Raw genomic sequence first — 15,496 nt, forward strand, 5'->3', positions numbered from 1 at the left:
TATTCAGCATTAAATCTGACTTACTGGCATAACATAGTTATGGGGCCTGGCCCCGGAGTTGTGGGTGGATTCCCCCATGGCTTGCTGCTTAGAGATTATTACACACTGGGAGTCATTTGCCCTTGGGGTGCTCATAGCTTTCGGACATGAGTTGTTTTGCCACCCATTAGTAATAGTTACTGTCGGTTCCCCTTTGCTATTTAGACTGACCCAGAACTCTGGAGCTCTTTCATTTACCTAGGAACACATCATAGTAATGTTTCCACTCCTCTAGATGTTTAAAGAAGTGGGAGAGAGATGGAACTCAAATCCAAACAAGAAACTGGCTTTCCACTCTAAGACACCATGTGGCATCAGCTTTAGGCAGGATGCTGCAATGGAACGTTAGAGACCCTTCTTTGGGAAGAGGTACTTCCCTCTCTGCCAGGCTGGTGGTTCTGCCAGAGGACATTCTCCTGCTGCTACCTCAAGTTGTATGGCCCCAGAGAGCATCTCACTGGAACATGGCCATTAGGGACCCTCATTCCCCCCAGTACATGGCTCCTCGTGCACAGCTTAGGGGCTGGCATCCTTTTTGCTCACGATGGCCACATCCAAAAGTACCAGGTGGTAGAATGTGGCCTTGAATTTGTACTTCTGGGATGAAGCTTGGTGGGAGAAGGGGAGCGGGGATTGGAGGAAAAGTAAAAGAACTCCAAAAGCAAGATACTCTCTGGAAAGTGGATTTGGCCATTTCAGTGTGATCCCTTTCTTTGGGTGAGGGGAACAAGGCCTGCCCACTCTGCTCCTGCCTGGGCCACCCTTCTCTCATTCTGTCTTCTCCGCTCTCCCCATCCGCCTACCCCAGAGCCTGTTTGCACTCTCCCCCTCGTTCACCCTGCTCCACCTCATCCTTTAGACAAGTTGGACTTATGCATGTTCAATCATGTGCTGGCAAATTTCATCTATTAAAGACTCAAAAAGGGGGCACCAGGATGCATCTTTCAAGTTAGATAAGCAAAGCAAAATCTCATTTCTCACTGTATTTCCATGTGAGTTTTATTCATGGGACAAGTGGAAATATGGAGCAGCCCTGAACAGGGAATGGAGCCACCTCCCAGAGCTGACTCCTTTCCTTGAGACACTTCTTTTAGAAATCACTTCCCATCCCTATCAAAGACATTCTTAGGACTCCATCGGGGGAGCCCAACAGAATGATTAGGGAAGCTCCTTCCCTTTGGAATTTGGCGTCATTCCCTCAGTGGAGAAAAAACAAACTCAAAAAAAAAAAAAAAAAAAAAAAAAAGAAAGCAAATAAGCCTTCAATGAGAAGCAGGGAGAGAAGGACTGGGGCAGGGGATGGGGATCCTTGCCCTTCTTTTTTGTCTGTGCATTTGACTTCTGCCCTTTTCTTCCTTTCTCACTAAGGTGTCTTTCAATTTTTTTTTTTTTTTTTTTTTTTTTTTTTTTTTTTTTTTGTCTGCTGTTTCTTTTTTCTCTTTCACACAGAGGTTGGTCCTGATGAACATGCCAGTAGCTGAGGACATGACGGTCCACTTCACCTCCACACTTATGGCTTTGATCCGGACAGCTCTGGACATTAAAATTGCCAAAGGTAAGCTTAGGAAGGGAGGTGGGAAGGAGGAATTATGGAACAACTCATGCAGGTGGCACAGGATGGAGATATTTGAACTGTCATCTTCTGGTACAATGAATGGTTTGATCATCTCCAGGGCTTCTTTCAGCTTTAAAAGTAATGATCTTCAGTGTCTGGCTCACAATAGGTATTCTAGAAATATTTATTGACCAAAGGTTAATTTTGTCCTTTTTTTCCATATATGGTTTATTTTTCTGAAGTCTTGAGAGGCTTCTGTGGCAGAAGGTACTGTCATAGAGGCCACGGTAGTGTTTTATTCCTCTTGATTTCTAATCATTGGTTTAGGAGAGAACAGGTTTACTACTACCTCCAGGTGGACCTTTAGCCTTTCTGCTCTTGTGCAATCTAAATCCTTTTTAAAATCAGATCACTCTGACTATGGAGTTAGGGTTGCTGGAAGGATTCCTGTATGGATAAGAAGGCAGAGGAACGTATTTGCGGCTATTTTTATTTTCTCCTCTGATACACTGAGCACCCGGGAGGCTTTTAGAATGAATGAGGAAGTTGCTCTTAGTCTGAGGGTCTCGGATCTCTTGGCAGGATATCCTTGAGTCACTGAAAACGGGAGCCAAAATGTGTTCTGCTTCTTCAGCAGAAAGACCTGGTATTGCAAGATCCACTGTCACTAAGTGCCAAGATTTCTTCTTAAAATATGAGGTGCCCTGCTGATTCAGCTCCTACCTCCACCTTCTCCCTCAGTCCTGGTTATTTCCAGGTCTATTCTATTTATTAGTAATTTATCTTATTCTAGGTGGTGCAGACAGGCAGCAGCTAGACTCAGAGCTACAAAAGGAGACCCTAGCCATCTGGCCTCACCTATCCCAGAAGATGCTGGATCTGCTTGTGCCCATGCCCAAAGGTTTGGGTCTTCTCCTGGGTATCCTTGTCACTGTGGGCCCAGCAAATGAAGGCTACGTCTTTTGGGGGAACCCCAGAGTGATCAAAGAGATAAGGGAAGTTTGCCCTTTTATCCTTAAGTCCCTTTTGTGCTTATTAATTGAAAACATGTTCTTTAAGATAGGTCACTGTGGTTATGGATGAGACTTCCTGGGTGTATAGCTCCTTCCTTCCACATAATACTCCTCAGCAAACCCTCATGGGAGAAAGGATGTTGTCACTTAGCTATAGAGATTTAGAATGGTAGGCGTGATGCTTACTCATGTACTGCTTATCCTCAGTATCATCACCATCACTAGGTGGGCATGCAAGCCCCCTGAGGACAGATCAGGGGACCTATGCACTCTGCATCCTCAGATCCTGGGACCATGGGGACCCTCAATATATGCTGGATGAATGGGTGACTGACAGCGCAGACCTGTTCCAGAGAGTGGGTAACAAAGCTTAGAGGCTCCTCACTCTATCCCATCATCTTCTCCCTCTTCACCATTGTGCCACATTTGTGTTTTTAGCCTCTGACCTGACTGTGGGCAAAATCTATGCAGCAATGATGATCATGGACTACTATAAGCAGAGTAAGGTGAAGAAGCAGAGGCAGCAGCTGGAGGAACAGGTGAAGGTCAATGCCAGCATGCTAAGTGGGTGGGCCACGAGGAGTTGCAGGAGGGGATAGGCCTGTGCATCCCTGGGGCATAGTGCCCTGCAAGGACTTAGAAGCAGCAGTAATGGGTGCAGGGCCCAAGAACTTTGTAGTGACGTGGAATTAGAAACCCAGTGGATCAAAGGTTAAAATGGTCAAACAAGGGATAAATTATGTGCCTGTATTATCCATGTAAATTGTATGTTCCCCATAGCAAACTCCGTAGTCATTGGAATTCTTTTCTTCTCCTTCCCTCTTTTTACCCAGAAAAATGCCCCCATGTTCCAACGCATGGAGCCCTCATCTCTGCCTCAGGAGATCATCGCTAATGCCAAAGCCCTGCCTTACCTCCAGCAGGACCCCGTTTCAGGCCTGTGAGTAGCACCAAAACATCCCTGGCATGGCTGCTTGCAATCTGTCACCCATGCTATTGTGCAGACCCCAAAACTCACTGCTCAGAAGGGCCCAAGAACGAATACTCTGAGCTTGAGTGATCGTTTTTCTGAGGTTGAATATCTTAAAATGATTTTCAGCAGGAGTAAGAGAAAAGCAGACTAAGCATACTTAGCACTGTGGTCAGCGTCAGAGACGGCGATCACTGTGAATGAACAATAGAAGAAGGGAGTTTCACTTGTCTTTTAATATACTTGGGTCTTAGTTGTAGTTCTATTGCGAAGAAGACTAATCTCCTCTCTAATTCTTGGCTATCGCTTCCCTGTGGATCTAGTGTGCTGCTGGAAGATAGAGCCTCCCTCACGGGTGCCATGCTGGCTGAGAGAACCAGTAGTAACTGCTTTCCCTGAGGTTGACACTTCTAGAGACACTATTTGCAGGATCTCACTTGATTCCCACTCTAGCAGCCTACTATACCCTGGAGGTATATATTAATATTACCACTTTACACATGAAGAAACTGGAGACTAACTGAGGTTAACTACGTTGCCTAAAGTCATGGCTAGTAGAATATGGACCTGGAATTTAAGTTCCTTATTTCTGACCCCAGAGTGTTTTCCCTACACCATGTTTTCTTTAATAAACAAAAGGGACCTTATTCAGAAAGGGACCTTACTTTTTCTATAATAGGAGTGAAAATAAAACACAAATGAAGGAATTTTCCCATCCTTCTGAGTGATAAGCCTTAGCCCCAATTAATCTACTATAGCATATGTATCTCATAACATTGTATTTCTGTCATCAGCATTTAGTGTGCACCCAAAGAACACAAGTCTTTCTACTCAATGTAAATGAGCTTTTGTGATTGGATTTAACAAAGTCCCAGTTCTTACAAAACCAGGAATCACCAAATTGCATATATATGTGTATATATATATATTTTTTTTTTTTTTTTTTTGAGACAGAGTCTTGCTCTGTTGCCCAGGCCAGAGTACAGTGGCACCATCTCGGCTCACTGCAAGCTCTGCCTCCTGGGTTCACGCCATTCTCCTGCCTCAGCCTCCCGAGTAGCTGGGACTACAGGCGCCCACCACCACGCCCGGCTAATTTTTTGTATTTTTAGTAGAGACGGGGTTTCACAGTGTTCGCCAGGATGGTCTCGATCTCCTGACCTCATGATCCGCCCGCCTCGGCCTCCCAGAGTGCTGGGACTACAGGCATGAGCCACCGCGCCGGGCCCAAATCGCATATCTTAATTACTAAGAGAGTGATACCCAGGACTTGGGAATGAGACCTCTATCGGAGTCATTTGGAATTGCTCAGATCATTTCTTTCTTTCTGCCTGTGGTGCTGGAGATCTGTTTTTGAAAAGCACTGCTTTCAGATATCAAAGTCCAACACCTTTGGAAGAGAAGACAAGACGAAGAGTCATGACCAAGGCCATTGGTTTATATATATATAATTTGATATATATACTATATATGTGTATATATGTGTGTGTGTGTGTATATATATATATATAAAATTTGATGTGATGAAGTGCAGGGTGTGAATTCTCCTGTCCACAGAAAACAAGTCAGTGTTTATCTTCTGCTTGTGCAGGAGGGAGGGAGGGAGGAAGGAAGTACGATCGGAACAGTGGGACCTCTCCACTGGAAGGGTTTATGCTGTTTTTTGTTTGTTTTTTGTTTTGCCAGTCCTTGGCTTAGAAATGGGGGACACACCCCCTAAATTGCAATCTCTGTTTTATCTACATTTTGCTATACAAATTAACCCCCCACCATAGGATCACTCTGGCTTTTCTCCCATATATTTATTGATCCATTTACTCATTGATTTTTACCAATATTTTTTAAGAGCCAATATGGCCCCAGAGCTGGCTTAGACACTGGGGCTACGGCAGAGAACAGGTCCCCAAGGAGACAAATCTGGAAGAAGAAATTACAAGAACAATACAGGCAAACAGTGCTGAAGGGTGGGCTGTTGTGATGTCATGGAAACAGCTCACCCAGTTTGAGGGTTTAGAGAGGACTTCCTGAGGAAGTAACATTTGAGTGAGACTTGAAGACAAGCTCTTCAAGAGTAGTAAGAAAAAGTATGGTAAGTTTAAGGAACCTAAAATCTGTCATGATGGTTGGAGCATGGAGAGCTCAGAGGATGTGTTAAGTTACGGATTTGGAGAGATACACAGGGGCTAGTATTTTGGGGGCATTATAAGCAGGACAAAGAAGTTGGATTTTGTCTTAGGATAATGGGGTTTTGTGCATCACAATGATGTGATCAGATGTGTGCTTTTTAAAATTCAGTATAGACTAAAGGGATTGGAGGGAAGCAATTCTAGAGGCAGGAACACCATTTCGTAGGTTATTACAGTTGTGTAAATTATCAGTGAGAGTAGCTTGGACTAGCAAGATGGAGACAGATGGTCAGATGTGAGATATTTGGTAGATAGACTGGATAGGATTTGGTGATTGATTTGCTACTTGGACTAAAGGGGAAGGAGGAAGCAGAGGATTTGGGGTGAAGCCTTTGGTAGGTGCATGTTGGTGTATTTCCTGACATGGGGACACTGGTGGACCAGCAGGCTGGTTCCTCAGAACTGTGTTTCTAGAGCAATGCATCATTGTTCAGTCGAGGTTGATCTAGGAGTACAGTGGTAGACATAACAGATAGGGTCACTCCCTCAAATATGATGGAAAACCAGACATTAAACAGAGAGACATTGGAAAGAAGAAAAGTTGCATTTTCAGTGATTTAATTACAGAAAGAGTTTACAGGGCGGTAGGGAGTTGGAGTGAAGGGTTCTGTACCCTTGGAGTTGCCTCTATTAAAATCTCGAGGCAGAAACAAGCCTAGCCTATCCAATGAACTAAAAGAGGCTGGCATTTCTCGAATTCAGGGAGCAAAGGGGAAAGTGGTACGAGAGGAGGTTAGTGAGGTAGGGACCAGATCGCGAGGGAGGCTGTGTTCAGAATTCTGGATTCTGTGCCCCAGCTTGGCAAGGTTTTCAAAGTAGGAGATCACTCTGGCTTCTGGTTATTCAACTCTGTTAAGTGATTCCAAGGGTCCTTTCCCTCTCTTGAGGATTCTATAATTATTTACTCTCTGTAGGACAAAAAGGAACCCATTTCTTTCTTTCTGAGACATGATCTCACTCTGTTGCCCAGGCTGGACTACAGTGGCACAATCGGCTCACTGCAGCCTCGACTTCCTGGGCTCAAGTGAATCTCCTGCCTTTGCCTCCTGTGCAGCTGAGACCACCCCAGGCATGTGTTATCACTGCTGGCTAATTTTTTTTGTAGAGACAGGTCTCGCTTTGTTGCCCAGGTTGGTCTCGGACTCCTGAGCTGAAGCTATCGTCCTGGTTTGGCCTTCCAGAGTGCTGAGAGTACAGGTGTGAGCCACAGTGCAAAGCCGAGAACTCATTCTTTTACTGGCTGTGCTCAATCTTATTCCCAGTGGTTCTCAGGAGATGCCACCGTGAGGAAGATGACTGACATTAGGCAGGTCATTTAAATATCGTGAAAACTCAGCAAAAGCTGTCACTGGAAGCAAGCGGACAGATTAGGTGACTCTGCTCTTCACCTTCTTCTACAGAGGAAGACTCTGATCTTCCTCTGTAATCTAAAATTCATACCTATGGATTGTTTTTAAGTAACTGGCAATCCTTGCTCATGCCTTGAGTTTTCCACTGGATGCAGTCATTAGCAGTAGACTTAAAAGAAATGGTATCCCATCTCTCCCTCCTAGCTCCGCCACCAAGAGAGCTGCTACCCAGCCACTTACCCCGTCCTTCCTGCCATACTCTGGAAGCTCACTCTGCATTCTTGAGCAGGTGAGATGGTAGCTATTACCATACTGGTGGCAGTCAGCCAATAATTTGGCAACAGGCACCACATTCTCCAGAAAGCTTGGCTGCTGCTTTCTCTCCTAACCAGCCCAGTGGATCCCCCATCAGGTTAAGAGTGTCTGGAAGTACTAGACAGTGGTTTAACAACAAGCCTACTGTGCCAGTTCTCCATTCTTTTCCCTTGGAGGCCTCTAAACAACTGGGCAGACTTTGTCTCTGTCCTCTTTTCTCTCCACCATTTAAACCTCTTCCTACATTGCCATCAACCAAGAGGTTTTCATCTCATCACCACATCAGAACTCCTTCTCAGTTCACGAACCAACAGACTTAATGTATGGTACACAGTAGTCCTTCAATAAATGGCAATGGAATTGGACTGAATTGTTTTGTTTGGCCAGGGATGTTGGCAAAACAAGACCACATTCTTACTGTGAGTAGGGAAAATTTTTAAAAAGACCATGGCTGCTTAATACTGAAACAAACTGTTCGCTGCGTAAACTAGGGTGTTTCTCCGCCAAATGGGGAAACTGAGCAGAAACAGGTTTACAATCTAGCATTGGTTTTCCATATGGCTGAGTGTGACAAATGATATCATTTGTCACAGATATGCTAGTCCTCAGAATAATGAATGGTTCCAAAGGCAGGATGCAGGTTGAAAACACCAGTCTCTGTCTTTTCCAGTGCTTTTTTTTTTTTTTTTTTTTTTTTTTTTTTTAAATTTCAGGACTAGCCACGTGTAAGTTACTAGGTTTACAAAAGCCAGTCAAGGCTAAAGGGTATTGCCCTACTGGAGTGGGAACTGCTAGTGGCAGCCGTGACATGACTGTCCCTCATTACTTCTGGATTTGACATTGCTTTTCAGGAGTGGCCGGAGTGGATACCCTTCGATGAGTCCACTCTCTCCCCAGGAGATATTCCAGTTGGCTTGTATGGACCCCGCCGATGATGGACAGTTCCAGGAACAGCAGTCTCTGGTGAATGCATGAGTTATATGACCTCAAAAATACTTCCGTGGTTTCCTAATCCCTCTTGCTAATTTTAATACATAGTCATGGTCCGTCAGGAATATCCATTCTGGTAGTTTAGCCAATTGCCCTGGAGGTGTCCTGCCTTAGCCCTTTTCTAGCCCAGTTTCTCATGTGCTCTGACAATGTTCCCTCTTTAGGTTTTATAGTCCCAGAGGTCCCTTCCCTGCAGCAGGAACTTAAATTGCTTTAGGCCAAGCCCTCTTTGTTTATGGCCCTGAGTATCAAGTGTAAGACCAGAAGTCACATACAAAATCTTGCCTTTGATGGGGAGCTTGAAGCTGCATCACCAGAGAATGAGTGACACCAACCCTGCCTCTTAGTGTACCTAGGTACAGCTTGTGGGACACACGAATGCCCCATACCATTCCTTAGTGATGCCCACCTCCTCTAGAACCTAGCAGCAGCATGTGCCACAGTGACGAGCTCCCTGCCAGGAGGCACAGAAGACTGTCCTACCTCTGCTCTGTGTGGGTTCAGTCACATTGTCCCTTTTGTCACAATTCAAAGACATTGTAACAGGCCACTAAAGTCACTTCCCTGACCCCAAAATGAGTTTATTAGCATAAATGGTAAAATTCCTGGCCGGGCGCAATGGCTCACACCTATAATCCCAGCACTTTGGGAGGCTGAGGCTGGTGGATGACGAGGTCAGGAGATTGAGACCATCCTGGCTAACACAGTGAAACCCCATCTCTACTAAAAATACAAAAAAATTAGCCGGGCGTGGTGGCGGGCGCCTGTAGTCCCAGCTACTCGGAAGGCCGAGGCAGGAGAATGGCGTGAACCTGGGAGGTGGAGGTTGCAGGGAGCCGAGATCGTGCCACTGCACTCTAGCCTAGACGACAGAGCGAGACTCCGTCTCAAAAAAAAAAAAAACCAAAAATTCCTGAGAGACCTATCGAGTCAAGTGAAAGCTTGAAGAAGAGAGGAGAGATTGAAGTTTTGGCTTAGCTAATACAAAGCTAAAATATGGTTCCTAAACATTGACTTTACCATTATTCCTGGTTCAGGAGCCATGAGCTCAAGGTCCCCCACCCCAACCTCAGCTTAGAATTGAAGCCCAAGCAGTCATTGGACTGAAAAGAAAAAAAGACAAAACCCAACCATTGCAAAAGTCTGTACAGACAGCTTGTACTAAGTGAGTTCCATATCATTTAAATTCTGATTCAGCTGTGGCTCTTCTCTCCCCTTCATTTCTCTCCTGATCCCTCCCTGCTGCTACTGTGTGCCTCAGAGCCACCCTGAATGAATGACGTGTGATGGAATGGGCACCCCCTCAGAGGGCGAAAAACACTCAGTGGCTCAAACAAATGTATTATTCTATCTATCTCCTGCGAGTGCTGAGACAGAGAATCGTGCATGGTTGTGTGGGGGAAGACAGTTTGTCCAGACGCCCCCAGGGCTGAGTGAGTGACTGCCTGAGGGTGTTCTTGATGAGGTGGGTAGGAACTCGTGGAGTCATTCTCTGCCCTCCCCTCTGAGGAACTTAGCACCAAGACCTGTGGAATAATTGGTACAGATCGTTTGATTCTTAAAAAGGCCTCACAGCATTTTGCCTGCCTGGGGATGTGTCTAGTGGGAAAAAAATTGCAATAATGTGTCCTTTTTTTCACAGGGAGACTTTATGACATCATTTCTGCGGGTTCCCCAGGGCTGAGCCATAGTGCCAGGACTTTTTGGATATGTGTTCATCTCATTGTCAGTACTGGTGTCTGTAATTCAATTCAGGTGTCAGCCTGTGCTACACACTCACCACTGTGTACTTCTGCCCATCCCTCGGGGCCGCTGCTCCATGTCCCGAGGCGTGGCCGTGATTGTGTGTGTGCATATGGAGTGTGCGTCTCACACCACCTCTGATACCTGTAGACTGCAGTGTTGTTACCACGTCTGTTTGGAGTCAGAACTGTGTGCTGTATAAAGCATGTACTACAAACACTGTAACTCCCTCAAGAGCACCATAGCACATATCTTGGGAAAGTACCCCTCCCATACACACCGGAAACCACTCAGCCAAATGGTCACAGACGCTAAGGTGGGGGTCCCAGACATTTTCTTTTGGGCAATGCCCTACATGTTTTTAGGATGTCATTTCCTAAATATAAAATAGCTTTTTCTGGTACTATCTCCATCTGCCCAAGATGTTCTTAGATCTTTTAGTTGGGTAGCCCACGTAAACATCTCCCATACGGCTCTTTATGCAATGATACTAGCTATCTGTATAGAGCATGCACGACTGCCAAGCTAACATTCTTTAACCAGGAAACTAACAAAAATGACAGAACCTTAGAGATTTGCAGTCCAACCTAATAACATTCTAGGCTGGCACAGCCCAAAACAATAGCTCTGAGCCACGTGTGGCTAGTGCAAATAAAATATAAACTATCTGATTTTTATATTGATTACATGTTGACATGCTAATATTTGGATATCTTCAATGTTATTAAATTTCTTTTCACCTTTTACAACATGGTTACTTGGACATTTAAAATTCTGCAAGTGGCTTGCATCATCCTTCCATGGGACTGTGTTACTCAGGGCATCCCTGACAGCCACCCACCACATCTTTGGATGGTTTCAATCAGAAGAAAACTCTGAAAGTCCTGTGTCTTAAGGCTTGAGAAGACATAGTTGACATCAGAAATTGTTGACTTCCCTTAGAATACTGGTTTCCATTTAATTGATAAAAGTCTTCTTCAGATTAAAAGAAAAATCCAATGCTACCACTTCTTGAAAGCGAACTTCACATATCTGAAAAGTATTGTACCCAACAGTATTTGTTGCAGAAAAAAATAAAATCTGAATCATTGCTTAGTGATGAAAAATAGGTGACCTTCAGCACTCAATCCCAGCTAGAGCTTCCTGTCTGGAACATATAGCGCATAGGTGCACACAAAAACACACATACACATACAACTGAGACCTTAAAGCTGCAAGTCTCTCTTTTGAAAGTCATTCTTGAGGAGGCTGAATTGTCCACTGGACGTGAGAAGCAATGAGATGAAACCAAGTCCCACAAGCTTGGCTGTGTGTTTATTTCCAGGAGCCAGAGGTTAGTGAATTAAAAAGCGTGCAGCCCTCTAACCATGGCATCTACCTTCCTTCGGACACCCAGGAGCATGCGGGATCTGGGAGGGCATCCTCTATGCCACGTCTGACTGTGGATCCCCAGGTAAAAAGCAACCACCTACCTTAATGCAGTGGCATCCGGGCTGTATTAGCTGGGTTATGGAATAATATCTGATATTTGCAGGTGAGCCCTTGACTTGCCCGCACCCCTTCCCTATAAATAAAACCTGGCTCATGGGCCTTCTCTAATAGAGCCTGCTCCTCCAGTGTTTTCAGTGACCCCCTAACCACAACAGCCCAGCCAACAAAATTGTATACCTCACTCTGGACGGGCTATACATCCTCAAGATTCAACCAGCCATGCAAGAAATATTTTCCAGGATTTTCTCTGTGTACTTTTCCATCCTTTTTTCGTTTCCTGACTCCTCCAGCACATATGCAGTTACTTACACACAGGTCTGTGTCAGGACTGTCTGTCCTAACCAGTGCAGGCCACGCCTCATTTCTTTGTCTGTTTTCCTGGCTGCTTTCTCCTGTCTGTCTGTCTTACATCAGGTTTTGACAGAGACAAGAAGTTTTTGTGGATTTGTTTTAATATGTGTGGCAAATCAAAATGCCGGAATTTAAAATGGGGCTAGGTGGGATTGATGGCAGCAGAGCGAGAGTGATACATGCTTAGCACTTGTTAAATTGCAAGCTCTCCTAGGCTGGAGGGCAGAAGGGCAGGTACTTCTCTGGCAAGGGCATTTAAAAAAAAAAACAAAGCTATGTTTCTTTCATGGGGTAGCCTCTTAGACAATTGCCGTCACATGTTTCAAAGCAGCACGGTATTTGCTGCAGCCCGGCTGTGCCCATGGTAGAGGGCTCTGTGGGAGCTTGCACAGTGCCTGCCTGCATTCTGCTTGGCTTTGTACACTCAGCTACAGGAAGAGAAGATCCTGGACCATTTCCAGTGACTATGTTAACATAACGTAAGGATACTTTCTTGAACAGTTTCCACCAGCTAAGGTTTGAGCAAGAGAGATTCAAAAGAAGTTACCATTTGCAGGGGTTACAGTTTGCCTTCCTCAGCGTCTCAGTCTTGCCGCTTCTGTCCTTTTAGATCTTTTCAATCATTAATCCATACCTTGTGTTTCTCTGGGGGCTTGTATTTCCAGGTGGTGACAGACCCTAGCTCCATGAGACGTTCATTTTCCACTATTCGGGATAAGCGTTCAAATTCCTCATGGTTGGAGGAATTCTCCATGGAGCGAAGCAGTGAAAATACCTACAAGTCCCGTCGCCGGAGTTACCACTCCTCCTTGCGGCTGTCAGCCCACCGCCTGAACTCTGATTCAGGTGAGGTCTTCAGTGTCCAGCTCTTGCATCAGGCAGTGGGCTTCTGCCCTGATGGACTTACTCTCCAAGCACTGTAGATAACCAGAAAAGAATTTAGAGACAAGGGTTGAAGAAAGTGAAGGATGCTCCTTACCAAAGGGAATTCCTGTATGTGACTTAACATCCTGAAACAGGCCAAAGCCCTCCTCTGTGTTCACCAGAGAGGCTGTTGCAATCCCTTCCTTCTGGAGCAGGGCTATACAAATCATTAGAATTGAGGGAGCTTTTCAAATAGCCTTCTGCAAAACCACTGGGGCTTTTTAGGAATGTATTAGAGACTCACTGTGAGGACTGACCTTTAACCACCAATTCCACTTCAACACTTCAACCCAAACAGTGCTACCTGGAATTATTTCCTGTGTTTTAATTTTTCTTTCTTTCTTTCTTTTTTTTTTTTTTTGAGACAGAGTCTCGCTCTGTCGCTCAGGGTGGAGTACAGTGGTACAATCTTGGCTCACTGCAAGCTCGCCTCCCAGGTTCACACCATTCTCCTGCCTCAGCCTCCCAAGTAGCTGGGACTACAGGCACCCGCCACCACACCCGGTGAATTTTTTGTATTTTGAGTAGAGACAGGGTTTCACTGTGTTAGCCAGGATGGTCTCAATCTCCTGACCTCGTGATCCACCCGCCTCGGCCTCCCAAAGTGCTGGGATTACAGGCGTGAGCCACCACGCCCAGCCTGAATTTCTTTTGAGCTTTTCGCAGAAAAAGAAAATTTAGTCTGGCTCAACCATTTTGTTTTATTGGATAAAGAAATGAAAGTTGAAAAAGCAGTGACTTGTCCCATGTCATAGGGCCATTAAGTGGCAGAACTGGGACTAGCACTGGGATCCTTTCATTTCAATCCTGGACTTCTCACCATGGCATTATGTTAGGTGTGTTATTATTTAGTTCACAGAAATTTCTTAATTCCCTTCTGCTGGTGCCACCTTTCTCTCAAAAAGTTACACAGCCATATTTATGATACAGAGAGTTCCTGAGCCATATTGTTAAGCAATATCCTATATTGTGTGTAGCATAAATAGAAACAGAATAGACTGCATTGTTTGACACATGTATCTCTACTGGCACCTTGCAAACTTAGCTGCTTACAAAATAGGTAATTTGTTAGCCTGCCTTTCTCCCCTGCTTCCCTTTCAGATCATCTTTTGACATACCTGGAGAAGCCAGGATTCTTTTAGGGGCCTATCTTTGTTCAGGCTGCTACAAGAAATTCCCACAGACTGGGTGGATTAAACAATATGTATTTGTCACGGTTCTGGAGGCTGGTAAATCCAAGACCAATATGCCAGCAGATCTCTGTCTGCTTTCTGTTCTCACATGATGGAGAGAAGAGAGAGTGGAAGCAAGCACTCTCAGGTCTCTTCTTATCAGAGCACTAATCTCATAATGGAGGCCCCACCCTCATGCCCTGCCTCCTAACACCATACCATCAGGAACAAGTTAGGCCTCAACCTTTGAATTTGGGTGGGGACAGAAACATGTGGTCCATCTGAGGGCCCAACCCCAGGCTGTGATGGGATACTTGGAGAGAAGTCCCTTCATCATCAGTGGTCAGAGTAGGCAGAGTTATAACCAAGTGCTTTTGTCACCTCTCACAGGCCACAAGTCTGACACTCACCGCTCAGGGGGCAGGGAGCGAGGACGATCAAAAGAGCGAAAGCATCTTCTCTCTCCTGATGTCTCCCGCTGCAATTCAGAAGAGCGAGGGACCCAGGCTGACTGGGAGTCCCCAGAGCGCCGTCAATCCAGGTCACCCAGTGAGGGCAGGTCACAGACGCCCAACAGACAGGTGAGCACAGAGAGGAAGCCAGTCTACAGCAGAAGGACAGGGGAGGGTGGGCTGTATAATTACATGCAAGTCGTGGGCATTTAGCAAACACATTCAAGTACCCACAAAGACTGGAATTTCACAGGAAGCTTTACCTATAGTGCGTAGAGGTTAGCTGCTCAATGCTTGTGTACTCAGAGATTATCTGAATTCACAGAAAACCAGATTTCCCCCAAGGAAGATGGTGTCTAGAGGTCATTCCATTCCAGCCTTCGGAATCCAGAGATATAAATAGGTTGACAGATGTCTCAGCCAGATTTTGGAGGACAGGATGGTCCTTTAGCCAGAAAGGTTCCTTTGACCATCTTGTGATCCTCAGTATTTGTGAGTATGGTGATTCATCTCTCAGCCCAGGATTCACAAGTCAGAGCAGTTCACCCTCATTTACCTAGCTTCCAGCTGTCCCAACAAGACCATGCCTTTTGCTGAACCACCAGCCTGGTGCATAAGGAATAACTATCAGAGCTGTATGAGAACATTCATCAACTCTGTGTTACTCCTCCTCACCGTAGCCCTATCTCTAGTCATGGCACTTTGACCCATAATAGGAGACCCCCTCAACAGAAATGATCAGTGGAGAAAAGGCAGGGCTGCTAATGCAGACCTTTGGAGACACAGCAGCTGAGAGGTTTCCCTTCTAGAACAACAGTTTTCAAATTTTAGCACAGAACAGCATTAACCCATGAAGTTTACTAGCACTGCACATTCCTGGGGCCCGAAGGATTCTAGTGAGACCCAGAAATCTGCCTTTGAAAAGACCCCTACATAGGATTCTAAG

The 15,496-nt window shown here is 45.4% G+C and overlaps 1 protein-coding gene across 13 annotated transcripts in view; it reads left to right on the top strand.

Moving 5' to 3' along the window:
- LOC105484537 (calcium voltage-gated channel subunit alpha1 E) overlaps positions 1-15,496 on the top strand; it is a 492,953-nt gene that overhangs the window by 468,331 nt on the left and 9,126 nt on the right. For 10 of the 13 annotated variants that reach the window (XM_071076614.1, XM_071076570.1, XM_071076587.1 and 7 more), the window contains 8 exons: positions 1,489-1,594; positions 2,388-2,495; positions 3,046-3,146; positions 3,441-3,547; positions 8,279-8,390; positions 11,485-11,613; positions 12,668-12,848; positions 14,489-14,679. In XM_071076614.1, coding sequence (XP_070932715.1) covers positions 1,489-1,594; positions 2,388-2,495; positions 3,046-3,146; positions 3,441-3,547; positions 8,279-8,390; positions 11,485-11,613; positions 12,668-12,848; positions 14,489-14,679 — 1,035 coding nt within the window. The remainder of the gene's footprint in view (positions 1-1,488; positions 1,595-2,387; positions 2,496-3,045; positions 3,147-3,440; positions 3,548-8,278; positions 8,391-11,484; positions 11,614-12,667; positions 12,849-14,488; positions 14,680-15,496) is intronic. The other 3 variants (XM_071076628.1, XM_071076618.1, XM_071076620.1) reach the window with 1 other exon arrangement.

The sequence above is a fragment of the Macaca nemestrina genome, chromosome 1 (genome assembly GCF_043159975.1).
Source record: "Macaca nemestrina isolate mMacNem1 chromosome 1, mMacNem.hap1, whole genome shotgun sequence".
Taxonomy (NCBI): domain Eukaryota; kingdom Metazoa; phylum Chordata; class Mammalia; order Primates; family Cercopithecidae; genus Macaca; species Macaca nemestrina.